Source organism: Dioscorea cayenensis, chromosome 5 (assembly GCF_009730915.1).
Source record: "Dioscorea cayenensis subsp. rotundata cultivar TDr96_F1 chromosome 5, TDr96_F1_v2_PseudoChromosome.rev07_lg8_w22 25.fasta, whole genome shotgun sequence".
NCBI lineage: Eukaryota > Viridiplantae > Streptophyta > Magnoliopsida > Dioscoreales > Dioscoreaceae > Dioscorea > Dioscorea cayenensis.
In genome coordinates this window covers 23468044-23495932 of record NC_052475.1, presented here as the reverse complement: position 1 = coordinate 23495932, position 27889 = coordinate 23468044, and the positions used below count along the sequence as shown (strand labels likewise).

Here is a 27889-nt window from a genome sequence, read left to right as displayed (position 1 = left end):
TTGATGGTCTTCGTCTCCTCAGCTCCTGGTCGTGGGTGTTTCTTTGGTGTTTGTTTCAGTTGTTTTTTATTTCGCTGGTTGTGGACTATCACACCTCTGGTGTAGTGTCCTCTTTATGCTGTACCCCCTTGTTCTTCTTTCTGTTTAGTCTGTCTGAGTTGTCTGCTGTTGTTTTCTGTTCGCTTTTCAATAAATCTGTGGTTTATCCACTTTTATCAAAAAAAAAAATGCTTCATCTATTTCATGATACAATAATGTGTGTGATTTCAATCCTTGTATAGCATCTATAATGCAAATTTCATAGCAAAATTTTGATACATTCTCAAATACAAAAGAGTGGCACATTTGTAATCAAGAACATTGCTGACTGACCACCTCAAACAACATGAGCAGTCTCATCACAGAAAGAAGAGACAAATAAAGAAAATAATAATAAACGGTATCAGCTAAACAAATAAAAAGCAATGAGAACTTGCTAAAGATGAATGATTTACCCAAGCATTTACCTGCAGTTGTCACATGATGTTAAATCTCATTCAAGCCAACATGTCACCGTTTAAGCATCAAGGTCCAAGAGAATAGACTAAGACATTATGCTCCGTCAAACTCCTGTGGAAATGAGCCAGGCGTGCTTGTAAATTTACAATTCCAGCTGCCTTTTGCATGAGAATAGAGTTTAATCGTGGTATGTACTCATCTAACTGGTTGCCGGGCTGATCCGCTTCGTCCAACAACTTCATCTCCTGGATGTAGAAAAAAGAAATCTGTAAACAATTTTGGGCAAACCATGATAGCTATAAATATTAAGAAGTCTTAAGAAAGATTTGAGATCTTGTTATCTATGGGAGATGCATAAGATAGGTTTTAGGTGCTTGCATACTGCCTAATCAAATCTTGCTACCTTCTCCACCATGCATACATCCATGTTGCATTCTATCTTCACTCCTAGGGTGATGCCATTAATTATGACTAAAATAAAACAGGTCCGCAAGGCAATTAAGAGTAAAAAATTATATTGGTCCAGCATCTTAAACAAAGAAAAGAAGCATCAATAAAATCAAAAAGATGGGTTTGTAGTAAGAGGGGGGCATGCATGGCAAAAAAGTTACAGGTTAATAAGCCTCATAGACATCGGTTAAGCATCTTAATCACATGGATGAAGGCCAGCTAACCAATAAGAATCAAAGAGAAGTGCAAAATATAGGAAATGAGGGCACCAACATGGTATAGATAATTAAAAAATTACACAGGATCCTACCGGGGTTATTTTGCCACCATACAATAGTGTCTAGCAAACCACTTTTCAATATTTAATTTGAGAAACAGGCACTTACCTCTCTGACAATGTCTATTGCCTCCTCTACTTGACTACGATGAGCAAAGACCAAGTCCTCCTAAATTTTCATCAATAGATTGTACATCAAGAGGTTGATCCACAAGCAGATAAAGAAAAAAAGAATAGAGTCCCTGGATCTTCACACATCCTAGTACCTTCAAAAGGCCATTAAGACCTTCATATGAATAGAAGCTGTCAGTATCAATATTCGGTACATCCTTCTGTTTAGGCTGATTATAAACTCTTCTACCAATATTCTCAGAAGATGGAGTTGAGTATGTGTCTACTTTTCCTTTTCGCAATGGTTTGCTTTGTTCATATGCTTCTTCTGAGAAATCAGAGTCCTCAACAGCCGTGGGACCTCTACTTTGTTCCATGTGATGGTTACCGTATGAAGGAATCAAGGAACCGCAGACACTCCCACTCTTCTATCCTCCCTTCTGCTTGGAACACAATTCGTGTTAAACAGCAAGGAATTTTCCTCGTCAACTTGTTTGGACAAACCATATCTATTGGTTTCTGTGGCAATCTCAGCATTGTTGTTACCGTCATAGCTGCAAACAGTGGGTAAGCTTGAGGAAAAGGGCAAAGTGGTTGATTCTCTCACGCTGGAGTTTACAAAAGGATCTTTTTTGGTATTATTTCCTTTTGACAGGCTCTTTACCCTGCCAAAAAAAAAAATGATAGACAAAGTTTAAATGCCAGTCTTCCAAAAAGACACAGAAGCATGAGAAATGATGGCACACATAATCTAATGAAACCATTACCTATCAGCATATCTCAGTGTATTGAGAGTATGCTCAAAGGAGCCAGAATTTGGTGAGATGCATGAGATCATGATTGTCCGCGAGTCTCCTATGAATGAATCCCTTAAAACTTCTGTGAGTTTACTACCTCTGAAAGAAATGTGAACCTGGTCATTGTCAAGAGCTCTGATGCATTCCTTCAGAGCAAGCAAACTTTTTGTTGATTTCAGCACCTTCAATTCTGCATTTCAAATCAAACATTGACCCGTTGAGATATGCATCACTACATAATTTATGCAACCATAGTCATAGAAAAATGCAACAAGATGTTACCTTGTTTGCTTATCATTGTTGGTTGTATCTGCACCACGCTCACTGCCAGCAAGGTCAATAAAAGGTAATTTGCCTATAATTCGGGCAGGATTTGATTTACTGCCAGCTATAGATCTCTTGATAGCAAGTTGGAGGATGGCATGAGATCATGAAGACTCCTCATTTACACCTGTTGTACCTGTAATACTTGTTGCATTTCCTTTCTCAATGAGCTCCCTGATTGTGTCAACATTTGAGACTCTGTACTCCTGTAATCCCACTATGCAGACTTGTTGTTTACCATCCTCCTTCATGCAAACTTTTCTGCCAAGGCCAGATAAAAGGAGTCAACAAAAACATGACAACCACTACTTTTCCTGGTTAAAGAACAGATAATACTAACAAACCTCCTGTCATTAAGCAGATCAAATGGTTTCCCTCCATAAATCACAAAGAAACTGACAAATAATTGAAACCCCTGATTCCGGTGTGTATGGTAGTACATCAGTCTCAAGATATCTTGAGAAGCTTTAAAAAGCAACGGTCGCATGGTGTATGTCTTTCCACTACCTAGAACAACACATGAACCAATGGAAGCCTATAATCCACAAGTATAGTTGTTTTCTACAAGAAAAAGAAATTTATGTGATATAAAAAAAAATTTTAAAAAAAAAGACTTGCTATATATCCAAAAACCACAACATTTTAAATTGCACATCTTCTGCAAAAGAAATGTGTTGTGTGTCAAAAGGAGGATTTTCCATGTCACGATAGCATCAAATTCTAATCGAATCACACTCAGTCTCAAAATTTCTAGGAAATTTGGTAGAAGAAGCAAAAATAAAGGAGAAAAAGGAATGAAAATGATGCACAATGTAGAATAACATTATCTAGAACAATAAGGCTACTCTAATTTACCTCTCCAAGAACCAAGCAAATAATTTCCTTTGCCAAAAAAATGTTACTAACGATCACATAAACCTATATGAAAAAAAGTGAAACTCATATAAATCATCCAAAATGTACCACTAGAACATTCTAAAGACAACTGATTTATTTTCTTCTCATGCATCTTTAAAATTCAAAAAATAAAAGTAGAACACAAAAGCAAATTACTAAATGAATAACATGCCTGTTTGCCCATATGCAAAACAAGTTGCCTTTGTACGCCGAAAGATAGCTGGGACAATAGGCTCCACAGTTTTACAATATACCTAAACAATTCAAAGTTAGTGGTCAGAAAGAAAACTGAATGTGGGCGTAAATGAAATTCTCACTTTCATCTTACACTAACCTCATCATTTGAGACGTCCTCATCCAGCACAGCATCAAAAACAAATTCATGCTTCTCAAGATATTCAGTTAGGTCAACCTATAATAACAAATAATGTCAGACTCCAAGAAATGGTTTATATAACTGATTAGGGTGCCTCATCATCGGCATAAAGATTTTAAAACTAACGCTTTTTCTATTTCTGAAATATATTGCCGTCATATGAATTTAAAAAAAAAAAAGATGGTAACACAAGCATGCCAACACCATTTAGTTCTGGATCAAAGCAAGAAACTAATAAGCCACATACCTTGAGTTTGGTCTCATTTACAGTGAGAGAATTCATATGTGGCTCGATAGTGATGATATCTTCCTCTTTCCTTGAAATTTCCTTTTTGTTCAATGGTCCCCTGCGAACCTGCATTTTGACTATTCATCATCATTTGTTGCATGAAAGACATCAAAAACATTGCATTCCATTGAACCAAATGTTAACAACTCGAGTGCACCAACTCAAAGATCTTTGAAGTAGTAAAGTTAGATAAGCAAAGTAATTTCATGAAATCAAGATTTTGAGGCCAATTAAAAGGCGTGGAAAAGGGAAACACACCACTACTTTGATCTTCGCCGCAGAACCCGCCTTCTCCCTATCCACAGAGAAACTCTTCAAAAGATTATTCTCTGGCAACGTCCGGCCCTTGCCTGCAGGCTACTTCAAAGAAAATCTCGCGTCCGAATCATCAAAATTTCCATGAAAATCCAAAATATGCTCGAAAGCACAGAAATTGAGAGAGAGAGAGAGAGAGAGAGAGAGAGAGAGTGGCTACTTTCGGAAGGAGCTTAGTGTCGAAAGAATGGAGATCAAGGATCCCAGAGGAGAGCTCATTCGGAGACACATCACCCCCATTCCGGCGCTGGAAAGACGACGGCCTCGACCCAAGAGGCGTCGACGCCTCTGACGAAGAAGAGAAGAACTTCCCTTTCTGCATGCTCCTCAGCATCCTCGAGTACTCCATCTGCACAAAACCAAGATCAGCGCCACCCAATACCGATCAGACGGCCAGAGAGAAGCGCATCGGAGAGGATCTGGTTACCTTCTGGGCGTTTTTCAGCCACTTGTTATCGCCGGCGCCGGAGACGGAATCGAAGTGCAGGAACTGGTTGGAAGAGTACTGGGGCTGGTGGTGAGGGGGGTGACCGGATCGGTGCTGCATATGACGGCCACCGGCTGCGGCGGCGTTGATCATCGGCGCGAGATCGGAGAAGCAGCGAAGGTACTCGAAGTAGTGGAGACACAGCTGACAGCTGAGGACGCCGACTTGGGAATTGGAATGATTTGAATTTTTCATTATAACCCCTCCTTTTTCAAAAATTATCCTCTGTTCCCTCCTTTTAGCCTATGAAAGACCAGAAATACCCTTTTATAAATACTTTTTTTTTTTGAAGAAAATTTGTTTTTATCTTGAATTATTAAAAAAAAAACATAATTAAATCTATTTTTTCCAGGGATATTTATTTGGATGTCTAGTGATGTTACCAAACCTATAATATAAAAAACTGATATCTCCTGATTTAGGGTTTAATTTGTGGGTTATTCATATTTCTCAATAAAAAGAGGAAAAAAAGAAAAAAACTAAACTAATTTAATATTGAACTTTTTAGTACAAGGAGAACCTTGTATTTTTTTCTTTTTAACCCTCATTCCATTTAACTCGGATTGAAAAAAAGGTGAAAAATTTATATGTCTAATTTAAAAATTGAAGCTGATAATATATTTTACAATGGATTGGTTTAATCTGAAGTTAATATTTTATGTGGATTAATTAATTAATTAATTTTTTTTTTACAAAATGAGTAAAGGATAATTTATTAAAAAATATAAAAAAAAAGATAAAGTTCAAAGTAACTAGTACAAAATAGAAAATCTACTAGCCGTGGAACAACTTCAGGAGTATCTATTCTATTAGCCGTGGAATAACTTTAGGAGTATCTATTCTACTAGCCGTGGAACAACTTCAGGAGTAAAAACACAAAATAAATAAATAAATAAAATAACAACAATATGCGATCTAAAAAGTTATACTTTCTTAAATGGCCCAAAGATCAAGCTTAGAGATGTCAATGGGGAGGGATTCATCTGGGATACATTCTTCACTCGACCTCGACCCCAAAATTATATTCTCATCCTCGAACCCGGCTCCGGACCTGAATATGGGGAAATTTTTTTATCTAGTCCTCGTGGGGATTTTTCGGGTTCGGGATTCCCGGCCCCGATTAATAAATTAAAATATTGATATTATTTAAAAATATATATATAAAATATTTACTAAACATACCATAAAAATTTTCAATAATTGAGAAACTCATTAACAAATACGACTTAACACAAAATACCAGCATACATAATCATCAATAAATTATTTGCAAAATTTTAAAAAATTTTAAATATGCAATATGGAATTCTATTCAAGTCAATAAATTTATTAAATCCTTTCAATCAAATCACTCAGGCAGGCGACATTAACGAAAGGCTGAGTTGGCTTGCCACATCATCATTGGCCTCACCCCGTCAGCGACACCCGCACATTGTTCATCCCTCACCATTCCCCTATTACATCCAAACAACTCTTTCATTATCTTCCAAGCTCCTCTCTTTCTCTTCTTCTCTATCTTCTCCATCTCCTTCTTCATCTCTTCAACCTTCATCTCCCTCCTCCCCCACTATCATAACCTTCTTCTTTTTCTTCTTCTCATTACTACTCAGCTCATCTCCATTAATGAGCACCTCCCTTATCCTCATCTTCCCAATAAACAACACTTGAGCCGAGTAGTAGTCAGAAGGAAAGGAAGAAGAAGGTGATGATAATGGGGGAGGAGGAGATAAAGGTTGAAGAGATGAAGGAGATGGCGAAGATAGAGAAGAAGAGAAAGAAAAGAGTTTGGAAGGATATGAAGGAGTTGTTTGGATGTAGTAGGGGAGTGGTAAGGGATGAACAATGTGTGGTGCCGCTGAAGGGGAGAGGCCAATGGTGAGGTGGTAAGCCCGCTCAGCTATCTGTTAATGTCGTCTGTTTGGAAGGATTTAATAAGTTTAGTGACTGGAATATAAATTTTTTTACTTCAGTGACCAAACTAAGAATTGGCATATTGTTTAGTGATCATTTGGGTCATTTACCCTAAAAACTCAACCCTTGGAACATACTACAGCCCCAGGTAGCGAAGAGCCGACATCGAGGTGCCAAACCTTCCCGATGTGAACTCTTGGGGTTCCAAAAATAAAAAAAACAATATATTTTGTAACGATCCAGTAAGGATAAATTCAAAAAAAATAGTAGTTTTTTTTAAATGTGACTATGGACGAATAATTTATAGGTAGTAAAATATTTTAATTATTTGTTTTAGAAAATTGTTACATTACAATTCATTAAAAAAATAAAAATTATAATAAAGTTTAGACTAATTAATACAAAACAGATAAACATAATAAAATCGACTAGATGTGAAGTAAAAATAACAAAAAGAACCAGCCATAGGGAGTAATTATCAAATATATTTATACACCAACTTAACATCTTAAATAAATTTTAAAATGCTAATATATTTCAACATTAAATTAATAGAGTGGAAAAGCAACAAACCTAAATTAGGATTCATGTTTTTGATCACCACTTCTCAAGAAATAGTTTTTTTTTTTTTAAAAAAAAAACTCCTAAAGTCCCAAAACAAGCAAACTTTTCTTGTTTATAAAACAAATAACAAAGAGGAAGCAAGTCTAATGACTCCTTTTTGCAATTAAATCCAAATTCCACGAGAGATGTTTCTCTTGGATTAGACAAGTCAATCATAGACATTTAAATAAATGAGTTTCACTGTCATTCTCTGTCTCCCATGCACCTCCCAATTAATGCATGATAATGCATCTCCACTTGCTTAAAGCCTTAAATGGTCAACATGACTTTTGCCTCAAGAACATTCTTCCAAATTATATAATTCATTATAACATATACTCCAAATAAATAAAAACATATATATATATATATATATATACGGAATACGTACAAACCAAACAGGATGGATTCAAACCCTTCACTTTTTAAATAGAAGAAAAAAACATATCAACTTTCATGAGTGGAATCATTGCATTTATTTTTTATCGATTATTATTAATTCTTCTCAAAATTTATATATATATATATATATATTATTTATTTATTATGATAATGTGGATAAGCTACAAGACACATCTCCTATTAATTTAGACCTTAATCATACACCAAGAGAAAGTTGAATCTCATAAAATAAACTGTAATTAAGTCATTGTAGTGAATTATAATACCATGTTAATCATGGAAGACTCATGCTACTTGTTTTAAATAGTTTTCTATAATCATATTATACAGTAAAAACCTAAATTTTAGGTTTTAAAAATCTAATGTATCAAAATATATGATATCAAAATTTGATATTAATTCTAGTATAATAACCGGATAATAGTAAAAATATTTTTTTAAAAAAAATTATTAACGAGACGCATTTGACTTATTCTGTTAGAAAAAATTAAAATTTTTAACTAGGTGCAGTTTAGACACTTGCTTGGTAACTTCATAATAATAATAATTTGACTAGTGCATAATAACACATTATTCATACAATCTAGTCCATTTGTTCTACATAAATCAAAAGATATATATATATATATATATATATTAAAAATTACATCTTGTTATTTAAAAATAATAATTAAGGCCTGTTTGGACGCATAGTAAATTTTTCGGTATAAATTTTATTCCATAGGATTCAGAACTAATTTACTACAGAAAAAATTCCTACATAATCAGTGTTTGGATGTACACATGAATTTTTAATTTTGAAAATGAAATTAGCCGTTAGAGTTTTTTTTAAAAAAAAACTAGCTGTTGGAGTTTTTTTAAAAACTAATCGTTAACAACCTCTTTGTTTAAAGCCAACACTTTTATGCCATTTGTAAACTTATCTCTCTTCAACTCAAAATCTTTTGTTTTCAATATGGATCTAGATCAATGGAGAAAGATTAATGAAAATGATGATGAATTCATGTTAACCATTTTACTAAGTTTATTTCCTGTAAATTCAGAAAGTAGGCCTTGTCATACATCAATATTAACATGCGATGCATATGTTCAAGAAATTCTTGAAGGTCATGAAGCACGTTGTAAATGTGAATTTCGTATGGAGCCTCGTATATTTCAAACACTTGCTAATTGTTTAAAGGAAAGATTTATTCTTCGAAGCTCAAAAAAAAGTTACAATTGAGGAACAACTAGCAATGTTTATGTATATTCTTACGCACAACGTTAATAATTATGACGTGCAAAAACGTTTTTAATATTTTAGCAAAAATGATTAGCTGTTATTTAAAAAAAAATGCTTGAAGCTATTACTGACTTACCTTGGATTTAATTGGAGATAAAAAAATAAAATATGGACCCTTCGCTTCTTGCAGGTATTTGCTTAACCTTGCATTAAGTAATTTACCTTTATTAGTATACCCAATAATTTCAGATAAAACAGAGAACTCATCCAAGTCTTTCATTTCACAACCGTACCACTTGCAACCTAACAAGAGAAATAAAGTTAAAAAAAAAAGAAAAAGAAAAAAGAAATGGTACGATTGGCTCTTGGACCCACATATATCTATTTCACATTTTCACACCACCAACTTAGCTATGTGATGTCTTAATGATCACCAACCGTTCATTCTAAGCTGAACACAGATCTCTATGCAAGTATTTGTGAACATTGTAGATCCCGAGGCACATCATACTCCTCTGCCGTTGTGCACCTCACCGTCCAACCATTTGAAAACATAAACTTTTATCGTCTACCCCCTTGAAAGTCTTCCTATTTGTATTCTTTCTCCATCTTTATGAACCATAATAATCAAACATTAATGATTAATTTTAGAGCTTTGTGAACCATATATATATTGTTATTTAGGAATGGGTCACTATATTGTCGTCAATATAAAAAATTAGCAAGAATATTTAAAAAATTATGAAAAATTACCAATTATTTATTTATTTATTGTTAGAATAATGGGGCTTTATTTTGTTATTTTAAATATATATTTTTTTTAATAATAAGTTATAAATGTTCTTTTTTTTTATAAATATAAACAGTATTAGAGTTCGGATATACAATATAAATACAGTATAAAAATAATGAATAGTAGTATTTTATTAATTTTTATATTATATAAATTTATGAAAGGAAAAAAAAAACAAAAGTTTGAATAGTGAGGAAATAGGTGGAGTAAAACCTAAGAAATTTAAAAGGAGAATGGATAGTTTTTGAAAAACGAGGGGCTATAAAGCAATTTGGGGCATTTTACAGGGTCGTTGCTGCCGGCGATTTGAAGTTCTAATTTTTATTTATTTCTTTATTTTGAAAGAGCAATTCAAAGTTGTTTGTCTCACACTACTCTCAGGTCCTCCGGCAACGACCTTCTTCTCATCTCCTCCACCGCCGGCAAACCCTGCTAGAGATCCGATCTAGGCGCCGATGATCAACGCCGCGGCGCCCGGTGGCCGGCAGATGCAGCAGCGATCCGGTCACCCTACTCACCACCAGCGCCAGTACTCCTCCGATCAGTTCCTGCTCTTCGATTCCGCCTCCGGTGCCGGCGGTAACAAATGGCTTTCCAACACCCAGCCGGTACACAGATCCCTTCTGATGCACTTCTCTCTGAGTGTCTGATCGGAAATGGGAGGCTCTGATTCTTGGTTTTGTGTAGGTGGAGTACTCGAGGATGCTGAGGAGCATGCAGAAGGGGGAGTTCCTCTCGTCGGCGGGGGCACCATCGACGCCGCTCGGGTCGAGACCGTCGTCCGGTCAGCAGCGGAATGGGGGCGATGTGTCGCCGAGCGAGCTCAGTCCTGGGATCCTCGATCTCCACTCCTTTGACACCGAACTCCTCCCTGAGGTAACCCATTCTGCATCTTTTTTCCCTTATTTTTGCAAGATTTAGAAAGTTAGATGATGAAATTTGGTTGAAAAATGTGTGGTTCTAGGCCAAGATCTTTGATTTCTTTTAATTTTGGGGTTTCTAATACACTTTTGGGTTGATTTTTTTTTTTTTGTTTTTGTTTTTTTTTATTGCAGTTGCCAGTGCCAAGTATGTTTGAGAGTGCGTCGCAGTTTGGGTATGGTGGTCGTGGGAGAAGCTTTGATGATTCAGATACGAGCTTCGCTTTGAAACAACCGATGGGCAAGGGCCGTGCATTGCAGGAGAACAATCTTTTGAAGAGCTTCTCATCAGATAAGGAGAAGCCCGGTTCTGTGGCTAAGATCAAAGTTGTGGTATGTTTTTAATCTTAACTTTAGAGAGTGCCTACGCATATTTAGTTGTATAAGTTCAAACATCTTTCATTGGCTATTAGTTTTGCAATGTATGGCTCTCAAATTGTTATTTTTAAGTAGAATGCAATGCCTTTGCTATCTTTCATGAGAAGATTGATGACATATAGTCAAAATGTAGGTGCGCAAGAGACCATTGAACAAAAAGGAAATTGCAAAGAAAGAGGAAGATATTATTTCAATTGAACCACATTCAAATTCTATCACTGTACATGAGACCAAACTCAAGGTATGTGATTATTAGGTTTGTAGTTTTGATCAACTATTTTTGTTATTCAGCAAGGTGTTGCAATGCTTGTGCTACTGGCAATTCTTTGGTGCATTTCCTGAAAGCACTATTTCACGAAGTAAAAAGAATATATATATATATATATATTTAAATCATTAAGACCTAACCATGCAAATTAACCAGTTGAGGTGAACAATTGCATTTGTGAGCTAAACTGTTCCTGTCTTTGATTATTTATCATAGGTTGACCTCACTGAATATGTTGAGAAGCATGAGTTTGTATTTGACGCCGTGTTGGATGAGGATGTTTCAAATGATGAAGTGAGTTGAATTAGAAGTGAGAATTTTGCTTGCTTTGACATTTGTTTTTTCTTTGCCACCATTACCTTCCTTTGAATTTTCTAGGTATATCGTGAAACTGTGGAGCCAATTGTCCCTGCTATCTTTCACCGTACAAAAGCAACTTGTTTTGCATATGGGCAAACAGGCATGGCATTCATTCAGTTGTTTTTTGCTTTATTTTTATTTTTGAGTCCTGTGTTATAGATTAAAAGCTTATAAATAAGCTGTTTTAAAAGGTTCTAGTAATACAATTTGGGTGATTTATTTATATGAGTTTATGTAAATTTCACTAATATTTCATGGCTGAGGAAATTATTTGTTATCTTGTCTTTTGGAGAAGTGAATTAAAGTAGTCTTATCCTCTGGTTTAATGTTATTTTAAATTTTCATTCCTCCATGTTTCTTTTTTCATTGTACCTTTTCCTCCATTTTTTCCCACCCTCCTATATTCATACACTGATGGATCTAACTGGCATTTTCCAAAAGTTTGGGCAGATTTTTCTCAGAAATTGATGCCATTATGGCATTGGAAAATCCTTCTGAACCATACCCTTATTATCTTTCTTCATTTGAGGAAGCTTAACAATCTGCATGTAATGTGCCTTTAAATTCTCAGCAAGTTTATTTGTGTGTTAATTTTTTTTATATATTTGTTTCTTGTGGAAAGCAACTATTAATCTTGACTGATGAGCATCTGATGGTTTAGGTAGTGGAAAGACATACACTATGCAACCATTGCCTCTTAAGGCTTCTCAAGATATTTTGAGACTGATGTACCATACACACCGGAACCAGGGATTTCATTTATTTGTCAGTTTCTTTGAGATTTATGGAGGGAAATTATTTGATCTGCTTAATGACAGGAGGTAAGTAAATGCTATCTTTGTTTCTAATGCCATGAAAATTGGTGGTTATCATGTTCCTTTCTTCGATTTTGTCTTGGGCAGGAAACTTTGCATGAGGGAGGATGGTAAACAGCAAGTTTGCATAGTGGGATTACAGGAGTACAGAGTCTCTAATGTTGACACGATCAGGGAGCTCATTGAGAAAGGCAATGCAACCAGGAGTACAGGAACAACTGGTGCAAATGAGGAGTCTTCACGATCCCATGCTATCCTCCAGCTTGCTATCAAGAGATCTATAGATGGTAATGAATCAAAGCCAGCCCGAATCATTGGCAAATTATCATTCATCGACCTTGCTGGCAGTGAGCGTGGTGCAGATACGACTGACAATGACAAGCAAACAAGGTGACATCCTGCTTTATTTTGCTATTGCTATGGCTGCATGAATTATGTGGTGATGCACGTCTCAACAAGTCAATTCTTTATTGGAATGCAGAATTGAAGGTGCTGAAATCAACAAAAGTTTGCTTGCTCTGAAAGAATGCATCAGAGCTCTTGACAATGATCAGCATCATATACCTTTCAGAGGTAGTAAACTCACAGAAGTTTTAAGGGATTCATTCATTGGAGATTCACGCACAGTCATGATCTCATGCATCTCACCAAATGCTGGCTCTTGTGAGCATACTCTCAATACACTGAGATATGCTGATAGGTAATGGATTCATGAGACAGTAATTGATCTCTTTGTCATGTTTCTCTGCACTTATGCGACACTAAATCTATCAACTTTTTGGCAGGGTGAAAAGTTTGTCAAAAGGAAATAATAGCAAAAAAGATCCTTCTGTCATCTCAAGCATTAGAGAGTCAACTACTTTGTCCCTATCCTCATCAATACCCACTTTCTCCAGCTATGAAGGCAACAATACTGATATTAACACAGAAACTAGTAAATATGGTTGGTCCAAGCAAATTGATAAGGAAACATCCTCACAATTTAACATGGATCGTGCCCCAAGCAGACGTGAGGATAGGAGGGAGGAAGTGCCTGCAGTTCCTTCATATACTAACTATTACAAGGAACAAAGTAGAGGCTCCACTCCTGCAGAGGACTCTGATTTCTCAGAGGAAGCATATGAGCAAAGCAAGCCATTGCGAAGGGGAAAAGTGGAGACATACTCAGCTCCTCTTGAGGATAAGGGGAGAAGAGTTGATCAGCAGCCTAAATGGAAGGATGTACCAGATGTTGATGTTAACAGCTTTTATTCAGATGAAGATCTTAATGCCCTTCTGAAGGTTGGTGGATGTGGTCCTTTGAGGGCTCTTTTCTTCCCTTATTCTGGATCAACCATTTGATATTTGTATCATTGTTTAAATTTCAGGAAGAGGAAGATTTGGTCATCGCTCATCGGAGGCAAGTAGAAGAGACTATAAGCATTGTGAGGGAGGTAAGTGTTAGTCACTGTAATTCAGTTGTGAAAATGTTTCTTCTTAATATTGTTATTAAAAAAAAAAGGATAATATCCTCTGTTGGCCCCTGTATGGTTTTACAAAATTCCTTCTTTAATGCCAATTTCTGTATCATCTCTGCCTCTCTTGTTTTGGTAATTGGCATGCTGCCTCAATTTTTGGATGTTTGCTACTTGTGTCCTGTGATGCTTTGATATAGAAAAATCATCATCAATTTAGAGGTCTGACTACACGGTGCCAATTGTATCTCATTACCTCAGAGATTTTCAACGTCTTGCTTAATCCTTTAATTTACTTGGTCCATTTTAATAAAGTTCATCGTTACGAATGTCCAGGAGATGAAATTGTTGGATGAAGCGGATCAGCCTGGGAACCAGTTAGATGAATACATATCTCGTTTAAGTGCCATTCTCTCTCAGAAGGCAGCTGGCATCGTAAGTTTGCAGGCACGTCTGGCTCATTTCCAGAGGCGTTTGACGGAACATGATGTTCTTGTTTCATCTCTTGAACCATGATACTCATAAAAATTAACACCACATTATCATCTAGCGACAGCGCATGCATGCAGTTTTTCAGTCAATGAATCCTGTCTGCAGGTAATTCCTGGGCAAATCAGCAATCTTTGGCAAATTCGTATTTTATTTGTTGAGATAAGACTATGCCCTGTTGTTCGATTTATTGTTTGTTTTCGTTTGTTTTTCTCTTGCTGTTGTATTAGAATATATGAATACACATGACCTTTCAAGAGCCATTTCTTAGGGCTCTTGAACTTATTACTATTTGTATGATGAGTCACAAATGTGGTATTTGAAATTATATATATTACATTGTATGGGAGAGTGCCAATGCTATCTACTGTGTCCATTTGTATCAACTGTTTGTAGTTTGAAGTTGTGTAACGTTAGAGTCTCCTTTCATGAGACATCCATGTGTTATACATATTGGTCATGAGCATAGCTTGAAAATGTCTTCTTCCCTAAACATTAAAAAATTAAAAAGATTTATTTGGACGACCAGCCTGATAAACTGCTTTCTTGCGTGGCTAAGTGATCAAACTAAGGATCAACTGCTGATGATGATGATGATGCTATTCAGTTGAGCTAAGTTCATTTGGTAGATTTGATCTCATTATTTTAGTTATACCTAATGCACTAAAGTATTTTCATTTTAAAAATGTGGATAACCTTTATATAAACTCACCATCTTTTATTAGAGAAATAAATGAAATACCAACTTTTTTTTTTTTTTTAGTAACAGGTTAAGATTATCTAATGGTATAAAATTATTAATTAATTAACTAATTAGACATAAAACTTATTGTTTATGAAATGTTGTATTTAATTAATTTCAATGCTTATTCTTTGCTGTTTGATATATAAATGATTAAATTTTTAAGTTTGAACAAGCAGCTCAGATTTGAACTAACTGTTGTTAGATTTCCAGTTTTAAACAAATACATGGAAGCAGTAAAGTTATCCAAGAGTGATTAATTGCCCACGCGGTCAAGCCAAATAAAGACCTAAGTTGAAATTTTTTTTAGAGGGAAACGTAAACCAAAATTAATCCAATCAATATTCATTAATACCAATAAAATTTTTCAAAAAAATCAATTATTAATTATGTTTACTCAAATAAGAAGTTCCTGTGTTAAAATTTAACTTTGATGCAAATGGCAGTATTTATGTAAAGTCAAATGTATTATTTTTTGAAAAGTTTTCCTTTTTAATCAAACTTGAACTTAATTGTAAATATAAATCTATACATAGTATTAAAGTAGTTGTATAATCTACTCAAAAATATTTTAAGGAATAATTTTAATTTTTTTATAACATTTAAGTTTTTTATTTATATTATTTATAATATTAATAATTGAATAAAATTAATTACACTTAATTATTTATGTAATTATAAGACTTCTAAAATCTAAGGTATAAAATAGTTTATATGGTAAGAGTTGTTTAATTATATTATTTTATATATGATATTTTAATTATATTGTCTCAAAACTCCTCATAAAAACTCCGATGCGAAATCAAGAAGAATGTCTAATATATATATATATATATATTAACAATAAAAGCTCATATTCCAAAGTCTTGTTATGTAACTATAAATTCGAATTTTGATAAAATTTGACTAAAATAATACAAACGACGCCCTAAAATTTTGGAATCTCGGTGATCACTGATCATCCTCCCAAATAGGAATAGCGTCATCCTCGATTTGGAATTTGGGATTTGGGGTTTGGGAATTGGGATTGGTCTCCTTCTCGTTGACGCCCGGATTCCCTCTCCGCCTCCTAGTTCGTCGGAAGGCGGCGCCGATGAAACCGTCGAAGAAGAACGCCAAGAGGAGGCGCAAGGCCTCCAAGTCCTCTGCCGCTGCTCCTGCTGCACCTGATCCTTCTGAATCCATGGAGGAAAACCCTTGTGGAGGAGAAAGGAGCCCTAGATCGGATCTCCGAGACCTTTGCTTCTGTGTCTCTGGACCGGATCACTGTGGCTTGTGAGACTGGGGGTGAGTCCTGTAAGGCAGCTGAGATTCTTGGAGCGCAGCTTCAGAATGCTGGAGGAGATAGGGTTGTTCAGAAGAAAGGGGTTGGTCCACGGAGGCGGAGTAGGGTTGTGGCTGCGAGTGGGATGGTGTCGGATGTGATTGGGAAGAGTTATTCGAAGCATCTGGGTAATTGCTGTGAAGGGAGGAAGGACGTGGTGGATAAGAAGGTGTATAGGGTTGAGGAGGCTGAGCAGTTCCTGTGCTCCATGCTTGGATGGGACGACCAGCTTGGCATGGGCGTGGTGAAGGATGTTTTAGGTGAGGATTTTTGTCCTAAATGTTGTGCTGATTTTTAGTGCATGCTCCTCTTTGTTGGTTTCTGCTGATAATTTATGTCAATGTGTGGTGAATTGATATCGGAAGTGTGATAAACATGTTGATCTTCAGGAACATTGATATGATTGCTTGTGATGTTTGATTTTTGAATTAAAGAGGGAAATTTGTGAGATTGGCTCTATAATGAATATTGTGAATATTGAGTTTAAACTCAGTCCTTCGTTTTGTTTGACTTGCAATCTGTGAAAGTTCATTATATAAGGCTTTCAAACAACATTTTGCTATGGATCTGTTGAATTTTGATTTGTTTTCAATTGCATATATCTATCTTTGTAAAGCCCTTTATGAATTATCTGGTGGTTATGGCGAGGCTTTGTATTCATTCAATATTTGCTTTTGTTTACACTGAATATACTTTTTCGGCTATTTTCAGGTCAATGTGGATATGATGTTGAAAAGGTACATCAGGGAGCCATGTCTTGGTGCATTTGCTATGTTTTGTTTTCTAGCTTTTCGTGTCTTTTCAATAGGTAGGCAAAGCATCATGTGGGGTTTAAGGGTTTGACTTTTAGGTTAATTAGGAGGTTGATAGCCACAAGTAGTGTGACTGACATCTTATTCTGAATTTGCAAGTTTACGTTGAAAAATTGTTCATCCACATATGCACACACATGCATCTTCCCACGCCTGTGCCCAGAGTATGCTTTTTTTGTTGTACGAGGTCCCCTTGAGCACAATATCATACTGTTCATCATTTTCTTTTCTTATACACACATGATAGACACGTTACTATTAAAAAAAAAAAAATTCTTTTGGCATCCATTCAGGATGCATGCATGCAAAATTTGTTGATAAGCTTATGGATATATGCATGATCTCTGTGTTAATCTCAAGTTGAGCTTTTCATGAGCTTGTTTCAAAGAAAATTAATTTTTTAATTACTTTCTGTTGAGAACAAAGACCTAGTCTTTTTTTTTTAGAAGAAATTATCTATCTCGATGCCATTTATTGATGATTGATCAGTTTGACTAGTACATAAATGTTGCTGCTTTCTCCTTGTTGTTTCGTTGTTTTTGGATCCTTTATCGGATCTGTGGTATTACCTTCCAGGTTGTCCTAATCACCATATTAATTATAAAAGTTATTGTTATCTTTGTTGTTTCCTGATAGATGCTGATGTGAAAAACATACGTCAAAGTTTTGTACTTGGTGAAATTATCAATAGATTAGATATCACTAAATCATCCTTGGGCCCTTTTTTCCAAAGATAGTCATTATTTGTATTTTCAGGCTTTGGATGCATTGATTGACATATCAGCTCCTTCTTGCAGCCAATTCAATGAGAATCTCCTGCATCCGTCACAGGTAAGAGTTCAAAGTTTATACTGTGAATGGGTTAACTGTATTTACCATCAATTGTCACTTGGATTAATGTAACTTACAATGCTGAGACGGCACCCCTTATATTGTGTTTTCTAAAGTGTGAAATTTTAATATTCTGAGCATCATACTGTTTTTATAGACGTTATTTCAAAAATCTTATTTGTCAACTTTTCATAAACAAATTTTTGTCGGGCATCGTCTGCCTTGAGTTGCCAAATTCTTTTATGATTTTGGTAATTAATAAATATATATACTCTCAAAAATCTTTGGCCCATACTTAAAAGTTAATCATCCGTCATTGAGACATCATCAAGCTCATGTTAGAATTAAGTTAGTGAACTCTCAATTAATCTAAATCAGAGCCATATGCATGGATATGCTTATCATTTCATTCCATGTTTTATAGATTCAATAATACTGAATTGAAGTGGTGTAACTGATAACCTCTTTTGTTTTCTTTTGTTGTGTATCATTTGCTATTTTAAGTATCACAAGAACCTATCATCACTTTCATCAATGAATTCCTAATATTTAGAAAGTATATCAGTGGGATTGTTTAGATATTTATCCATTCTATTAGTAACTATGCAATTGACATTAAGCTTCCGTCTGAACTTTTGTGTCTCATCAACTTTCTTCACACTTCAAATGTGTCACAGTTTACGGATAAGACTTCAGACTCAATCTATCATCCATCTGAAAAAGAATATGAATTCCTACAGTCTGTAGGGTATGTTTGCAGGTGAGCTTATTCTGATCATCACTGTTTAGCATATTTAATTTTGTAGATTTAGTAGAATCCGAGTTATGCTCATCTGTATGCATGCCTTTGGATATAGTTGTAAATGATTTGTAATTCTTACAGTATCAAACTTGACTTTGAAATTTACAGTAACCTTGCTTTAGTATGAATATCTGAACTCCAAGTTCCTATTGTTTGCTGATAAGATGTCAAAATTGTTAGCTGCTGAGTATGATAAGGTTTGAAATTGTAATTTGTCTTAAATATGCCAGATAGCGAATCGATATTTTATAATGTAAAGTAAAAGTTTGTGGGTGAATTTCCAGTTCTTTGTAAAAATGCTTTCTGTATAGAGAGACAATGATGGTTTATGCATTAATTATTTTAATTACCTTTTGTGCTTATTGACCATGAAATATTAGAGAGGGATGTTACCCATTTGGCATTACTTTTCCTTGTTGCAAAAAATTGGTTGGAGATATCCTCAATCATCCTCTAAAAGGGAGATCTAGAGTGTTTTCATTAATAATCCCCTGTTTGAAACTTTTGTTCTCTCCTTAGGTATTTAAAGTACTGATAAAACCATTCCTTTCTTCTCATGTTGCCAGATGTGGAAGTTAGTAATGTGCCTTTTATTTATGGAGTTCTTATTGTATGTAAATTGTGCATTCAATATCGTTTACATTTATATTTTATTATTTAACTTATGCAGAGATTACACTAGTGTTTTTACTGGTTCTAAAGAACAACCCTTGCCTGGATCAATAGAAAAAACAGATATGCAACAGAAGATCTTGGAATCTTTGTTCAGTATTCCTGATAGTCAGAAACATGATCCCAAGTGCATGGACTGGAAGAATGTGGTGAAGAAAGTGGAGTCATTCGGAAAAGGGTTGGAATTCTGTTGTGCTGGTGGCAAGCAATCACCACCTGATGCAAAAAAGGGTATTCTTGTCCACTACAGAACTTTATGTTTTAACTATTATGCAAGTATTGTTTGGTCTGGTGGTCATATCTGTAAATTAGCTTTGTGAGGTTGTGTTTGGTTTGTCTCCCTTTGTATTTCTTTACAGTGATTTTGCATGCAAAGGTTCAGAACTTATTTTATAATGCCGTATTTCTAGCTTTTTTTGTTTAGTCGTGAGAATTTTGTTTATGGTTTTTGCTTTCTCTTACTGAGAGAATTCCAACAATGGACTAGCCCTCTCAACGATAAATAGTTTTCCAAAAAGAAATTCTCAAACATCTTTCTTGGTTTACAGATCATGTAGGTAACAAGGAGGCTTATCAAGTTTTTCGCAGTCCCGCACAGGTGCACTATGATACGATGAAAACTTACTATCAGAAAGTGAGCATTTTTTATGTTGTATTTCTAAATTCCATGTCCAACTTACGTTGCTAATAGTTTTTTTACTGCACTTTGCAGGCTGCAGCGGCATATGCAGGTGGACAATGGGCTCATGCTGCTCATCTTTCAGAACAAGTATGGCTAACTTCCTTGTGCTTTGTACGTTTCCTGCATTTTACGTATTTATCCTTCACTGAGTTTTCACTCTTTATCCTGAAATTAAATTTTCTGAAACACACACTTGTACCCTTTACACCAGTGGATGTTTTTTGATTAATTTCCCCTTGTTCTTTTCCAAGTGCCAGACCTTTTGATGGAAGTTTTAGAAGCCTATACAGATTCCTGGATTCAAGGCTTCTGTTCAGTAAATGATAATAATCTCTAGTTTTTGTTGGTGTATCACTATTTCGATATTAACCAATCAATCTTTGAATCAGCCTGATTATCATGTCTTCACTTATGTGAATTTTACTCTTTAATAATGATTACCTTATTACTATGTCACATTAGGGTAAACACCACAGTTTATTGGCCCGTGAAGCAGACGAGAGAGCAAGCCGAGACATTTTTCACTCCAGGTTTGTGCACAAATTCTGTTGTCAGATATTCCTCTTCATAACCATTTGATTATTGTTAAATTGTGTGGTCATTTACAGGAACAAAGATATAAAAAATGCAGTCACCATTGATTTACATGGTCAACATGTCAAAAACGCGATTGGACTTCTAAAGCTTCACCTTCTGCTGTTTGCCTATATTCCTTGTGAGCATCAATTACTGAGCACTGCCATTATTTCCTATCCCTTTAATTTTAACGACATTGATATTTATATTCGACCTGTGCAAGCTATACATTTTCTTAAGGTTATTACTGGATGTGGAGCTGATGGTGTCGGCAAAGGAAAAATTAAGCGATCGGTATGTGAATGACTAAAGTTATTGATTAGATTAAACTACTAGCTACAAAGCATAAGTCTTCCTGTAGAACAGGTCCTCATGAGGGTCAGGTGCAGTTCCTTTTTCCCAACTTCTCCATGACTTTTGGAACTTAGGTGCCATAATAACCATCTATATCCTAATATCATCCTCTTGGACTTCATGTAAAGGAGATTATGCTATATCACAATTTAACATAATGTTCCATGTATTCTGAGCATCTATTTTTTTTTTTCCTCTCTACCTCTTATGTTAAACATTTCTAACCCAAGGTGGTTACAGGTGATCAACCTTGTGGAAAAGGAAGAAATTCAATGGAGTGAAGAGAACTCAGGAACACTGCTCCTCTGCATTGATGGAAGAACAGAATACAAATTCCAGGAATGCGACAGCGATACCGACTGAACGTCGTTGGTCGGTTCATTCCATGCACCAAACTGATGTTGTACAGTAGAACACGAGCTACTGACTTCATGGCTGCAATGCCCATAGTTCATGTTGTTTCTCAAGGAGTGGTAGTAAGTTATGTCCATGTTGTAGAAAGAACAAGTCTTGTTGTTCAATTCAACCTGGTCTCAAATGCCCCACCAAAGGTGTCTAATATGATACTTGGGGATCATGATCATTGGATTGAAGTCTGTACTCTCTTGTACGATGCTAACAGAAATTATGTTTTAACATAAATATTTTGTGGTCCAAGTAAAAATGTTTTAAAAGACTAGGCAACTTCTTCTCACCATTTTCATTCAATTTTGTCTATAATTTTTTTTTTTTTAACAATTAGTTATTTGTTTATTATTTATTTTTTTTCTTGAGGGCTCGCAAAGCGGTCAACTCGGGGATTTCTTTTTATAAATTTAATTATTTTAAAAACACACACACACACACATATATATATATATAATTAACAAATATTAATAACCATCACTGATTAATTATTTACAGTTGTATTAAATATAAACTCATATTCTTCATGCCCAACTAATGAAACCAACGGCTAATAATAATATCACAAGCGTCTCAAACATTTTGATTCTCTATGATAATAACAGCTCCCAATCTTTTTGACTTTTTTATTTAAGTATATATACATGCACACCTTCCCTCATTACCTTGTGAAAAGTTCCTTTATTTTTATTATTGTTATGATTATTATTATTATATATATATTTTTAAAAAAATTAGCATGCAATTTATATAGATTAAAAGATGTCTTAGAAGGTTCCAACTTCCACATGGTGCACAGTGCATGGCCCAAAGTGTGATGATGGGATTGTATTCTTCTTCAGTTAGAGATGCATTTATTTATTTATTTATTATTATTATTATTATTAAGAGAAGAAACAAGAAGAATCCCTTGTTAATGGAAGTCCTTTTAGCCCCCTCTTTTAAAAGAGTTCATATTTTGGTGCACTACTTTTTCATCTCTTCTTCCTCTCTCTCTTCTCTATGATGTAATTAATGATTTGATTTACCTTTTCTTATACCCCTGTACACGCATCATGGATGGATAATTTCGTTATAGCCTTTTCCTCATTTCCTTATATCAAATCACATTAATCAATTTTTAATTTTACTTTTTCAAGTTTTCTAAAAAAAATTCATTTGTGAGGAAAATAACTCAAATGCCAACTCATACTTGATTTATTTATTAAATAATCAAGCAAACCACCAATGAAGGAATCAAGGAAAAAATTATTATTATTTCTATAAAATTAAATTGTTATGATAATTTTCTTTTCTATTGTTATTACTACCGAACATATAGATTATCCTTAAATAACAATATAGCAAAGACTCTTTGAATATTCCAAGAATATGGAATATATTCTTAAAAATAAGTTATTTAAGTTATTGCTTGTCTGATTTATTTAACAACCTTTTTAAATTTTGTTAATTTTATGATATAAAATTGAGTTGCTAGAATCCCACTAGAAAGTGGTGAGTGGTGCACTTTTGATGGAGGAATGGAATGGAAAGTGATTGATTTGTTGGGCATCACTTTGGAAGGAAGAGGATCAAACCAAGAGAAGTTTCATGTTCTTTTTTTCTCTTAATTGCATGTTTTTTTAGTACTTGTTATTTATCCTAATATTTCTTTTCACCAATATATTTATATATTAATTTTTATTTTTTTTTTTTTGTTAATTTAGTTCATATGATATGGTGATCACTTAATATACAACCTGAAACTATAATTATTTTATTTTTTTTTTAATTTGAAATAATTTTTATTTTTAAAACAACTTGTGAGATACTACTAATATTGAAAAATATGAAAGACTCTATTGCATATATTATTCTCTATTTTCACTCCAAATTTCATGTAGATCGGCAAAAAGTAAATAAAATAATATTATATTTTAGATCTATGTCAAATGTCTTATTTAAGAGTGCAATGCTAAATAATGAAAAAAAAGGTACATAACCCATCTTAAACATTGTAAATGTATAAAAATAAAAATAAAATATCAAGATAAAAGTACATTGGATAGACCTTCATTCAACTATTAATTAAACTACAAAAATAGTAAGTTTTTTTTTAAATTTAATTATTATAGAATCTTTGCAATTACGTTAATTACTTTTCTACATGTTTTATTGTTCATTCTAACTTATAAATAAAAATATATTTTTCTTAAAATTTGTGTGTGCATCAAATATTAGTATATTTGTGATATCTAAGGTAGTTTAGAAATTTGCATCAATATCTTTATTTTTAAATATTTAAATAAATTTTAATTTTAACTTTTTGATTGCACAAGTTGGAGCGCATATCCTTGAAGGATCAATGCCTAAAACAAATAATTCACATTCCAACTCCAATAGACCAAATTTAGGTATCAAGTTAAATATTATAAAAAAAAATTTAAATAATGTGAAGGAACCACTTACGTCAATTATTGTGAGAGAAGTTGATCATTCCACTTCTCACTTGGGAGGAAAAACTACAAAAGTTAAACATTGATAAAAAAATTTATAAATTTTTTTTTTATAATGAAATATTTTAAGCAAGGTTTTTTTTTGTTATATATTATAAAAATAAAATAAAATCACATTAAATATCCATAACACATGAGATCGTCCAGAAAGAACAAGTTCAGCTAAACAAAAATAAAAAAAAAAAGTATTTTTTTGAAATAAAAATTATATTTTTCATAAGATAACGACCTTACACTAACATGAACAGGGGAAAAAGTGCTGAATTGCTCATGCTATTATAAAAGGATTTGACTTGAAATAGAATAATGGGACTTGGCCTTAAATTTTTTTTTTTTAGTCAAATTTAATTTGAACAAAGTATAAGGAAAAAAAAAATATATGATGTTTACCATTAAAAAAAAAGTCAAAATACAAAATGTTCTTCTATAAATTTTTAAATAGTAATGTGAATAAATCATTCTTAAGTCTTTGACGACCACAAATATCATGTATTATTATTATTATTATTTAATTTTTGAAGACCTTCCAATTTAATGTTTGATTGTTTCCCATTTGTGTGTTTTTGTAAGGTTGTCGACTCGGCACGGCAATGACCCTGCCAGTTCTGGGTGTCAGTGGGTCAATCTGGCTCAACCTACGAACCGGGTTGAACCGAGTCAATAATTAAATATAAAAATATTATAATAATTAATAATAAGCAAATATAATATTAAATCCATAATTATATTATAAAAAACCTCACTCAAATTTGATATTTAAATTGATAAATGACCTTATATACAGTAGAGTTTTCTACTTTTGTCATTTATTTTTACATTTTTTAAATATTTACAAATTTAATATATTAATATATAATTATCAAACTTCTCTTGGTGTTATTTATTTATTTATTTGTTTATTGGTTGATTTTTGTTAAAAATAAATAAGAAATTTAATTCACTAATTTCTTATATCTCAATTGAGTTTTTTTATTTTGTTTTTAAATTTTCTTATATTTTTTTATTTAATTAGAATACTTTTAATTTTTATATTTTTTTATAATAAAAATTACACTCATTTATTGTTTTATTTTCTTAATAAATTAAATTTTTTTAGAAAGTATTACATAATACATTAATATATTTTATTTTTTTAAATGTTAATTTTTGTTGGTATATATATATTGTAATTCTATTTATTGATTATAAATTATAAATTAATATTAATAAATATAAATGATTTTTGTGGTTTTTAATGAGAAAAATAATAATAAATTATTAAATATTGTAAAAATTAAACATTATGACCGATTGACTCGTGCCGGGTCAACCGGCTCCTATTGAACCGCCCGTCACGGGTTAACACCGGGTTTTTAATACCCGGGTCAATCGAGTATACTCGGGCCTGCCACATGGCGGTTCCCGGTTTTTCCGGTTGAACCGGCCGGGCCGGTCCGGGTCTGACAACATTGGTGTTTTGAGGTCAAGGGCAGGGGAGGCCCATAAAGTGCCCATAAAGGGAGAAATTCTTTTCGCTTGTGGTCATTAAGAAATAAATATACATATATATATTTTTAACTTTTTAACTAAATTGATATACCGTTTAGGCAACGGGGAATGATATTTATCCTAAATGATATCTATTTTATCAAATAAATGTCACCTTATGTGAGCCTATTATGTTTAAAAGATCTGAAATGAATAAATTTATTCAATTTATATAATTATGATTATTTAATATTTGTAGACCACCAATAATATGTCTCTAATACCACTTGTTGAGAATGTAGGAGAAAAGAAGTGGAAAAAAATTAATTTTATTAATCACACAATAAGGAAATAATCAAATACTCTCCTATCACTTGACACAACTATTCAGTGGTACTCACTCAGCAAGTATGCTTATTTAATCTAAACTCAAATCATAATTCATAATTATGAAAGCTACTTGGTTCGAGTGATTAGAGACATTAACACGTGTTTCTTGTGAAGTGGTGAGGGTTTGAATTCTCATTGAATAAATTAACTTACGGGTGATGTTGCACCCCCACTCACTTGCACCCTCAAAGTGAAGGCGTATATGAGACAATAACTTACGCATGATAGAGACACTAACATGTGATTGTTGTGTTTGTCCAAAAAAAAAAATCATAATTCTAATTTGACTCAAATTTAATCTAAAATCACCAAGAAGCATGTTTATATATGAATCAATCTTGCTAATTTCATCATTACTTCTAAATTGTTGGTCCTTAATTTTTTCCAAAATTTAAAATAAATACCTAAATTTAGTTAATTTTAGGAAAAAAAAAAGTTTTTTATTAAAATTGTTTTCCTCAATAAATAAATAAATCCAATTTTGCTGATATTTATCATCACAGGAGTATTTATTAACAAATATCAGTGATGTAATTAAAATTATGTATAATATTTTAAAAAATAATATTGACTTTGGAAGAAAAATACATATTTATAGCAGTTTTGAAGTACCCTTCTCCCTGTTTCTTCATTTATTTTTTATTTTTTTATTTTTATTTATTTGTCTGATTTTAAACAGTATCTAATTTCCAAACATTATCTAAAACAAAGATGAGACAGCTTACAAATCCGTGATGAGAGGTTGAAATATAATTCAATGACTTCTTGTTTCGACAACTGGATGCACCTTATATCACTTTTTGACTTTCTTTTGGATTTTTTCCTTTTTCATAAGTCATATTTCATATATATATATATATATATATATACACACACATATATTAATGTGTACTTTTGATGATTTAATTTTACTTAACTTTGATATATGTACTTCCAAAGGGACGAAATGAAATTCATCAGCATGATGAATTGAATTTTGGAATTTTCTATACATATGCAATCCTCTAAATTATATATTTAATTATTAGTATATATACATCATAATTATTGCAATGATAAAACATAGTTTAATATATTGGAACTTTGATGATCAAATGAAGTCAAGAGTTATTTGTTTATGTTGTAATTTATAGTGTGGCATATGTTTGGATTGTAATATAAAAGTAATTCTCAAATAAAATAACACATCTAATATCCACTGTTAGGTTTATAATAATATTTTCATCAAAAGGCAAAGTGCAAACTTGATTTAAATAGTTTTTTTAAAAGAATGCTTATGTGGTTCTTGTGTGGATAGATCCAAGTGTAGAGTCATTGGACTTGCAATTTTCTTGGCTTTTATCTCCATGTCATGGCTTGACCATTTGAGAAAAGATGTGCACATCTAATTGGGTGTATTCTATTTGAACCTTTGTTTTGAATAAATGAGAAAATTATTAATATTAATAATCAAATTAAATAAAGAATAAAAAAAGAAGAGAGTTTATTCTACTATTTAACTTTATCATCTACCCTCATTTTCTTTATTTAACCTTTTTAAAAATGATGATTTTAATATCCATATACACGAGGATGATATATGCACATAGAAAATTATTTAAATTATGAATTTTTACATTTAATTTTACTTAATTTTAATCAAGATTTTAAAACATGTTTATCATGTTTTTTTTATTTTCATTAGGACCTAATGTGTGTTGTATTATATCATTGGAAAACAAAGTACACCTTTGGTTTAATACGTAGGGTAGTTGTTGTTGTTGTTGTTATATATATATATATATATATATATATATATATATATATATTTTTAATAAAGGCTAGTTGCTTGTTGATTGTCACGTCCCCGACCCGCGGGCCCGCCACACGTGACAACCGCCGCTGACGATCCCGAGGAGGGA

The 27889-nt window shown here is 33.2% G+C and overlaps 2 protein-coding genes and 1 pseudogene across 2 annotated transcripts; 2 read left to right on the top strand and 1 right to left on the bottom strand.

The window, feature by feature from the left end:
• Positions 1 to 261: 261 nt before the first annotated feature.
• On the bottom strand, positions 262 to 4967 carry LOC120260425 (annotated as a pseudogene).
• Positions 4968 to 10005: 5038 nt separating this feature from the next.
• LOC120261403 (kinesin-like protein KIN-13B) lies at positions 10006 to 14780 on the top strand. The gene is made up of 12 exons (XM_039269286.1): positions 10006 to 10360; positions 10440 to 10628; positions 10808 to 11005; positions 11184 to 11291; positions 11535 to 11612; positions 11697 to 11778; positions 12340 to 12499; positions 12581 to 12883; positions 12975 to 13193; positions 13279 to 13774; positions 13861 to 13926; positions 14284 to 14780. The coding sequence occupies exons 1-12, from the start codon at positions 10208 to 10210 to the stop codon at positions 14461 to 14463; spliced, it is 2232 nt and encodes a 743-aa protein (XP_039125220.1). The 5' UTR covers positions 10006 to 10207; the 3' UTR covers positions 14464 to 14780.
• Positions 14781 to 16080: 1300 nt separating this feature from the next.
• On the top strand, positions 16081 to 21926 carry LOC120261604 (SMR domain-containing protein At5g58720). Its single transcript, XM_039269552.1, has 11 exons — positions 16081 to 16762; positions 17214 to 17239; positions 18071 to 18145; positions 18823 to 18905; positions 19618 to 19850; positions 20168 to 20253; positions 20332 to 20388; positions 20764 to 20831; positions 20910 to 21016; positions 21101 to 21171; positions 21472 to 21926. The coding sequence occupies exons 1-11, from the start codon at positions 16588 to 16590 to the stop codon at positions 21592 to 21594; spliced, it is 1104 nt and encodes a 367-aa protein (XP_039125486.1). The 5' UTR covers positions 16081 to 16587; the 3' UTR covers positions 21595 to 21926.
• Positions 21927 to 27889: the final 5963 nt, after the last annotated feature.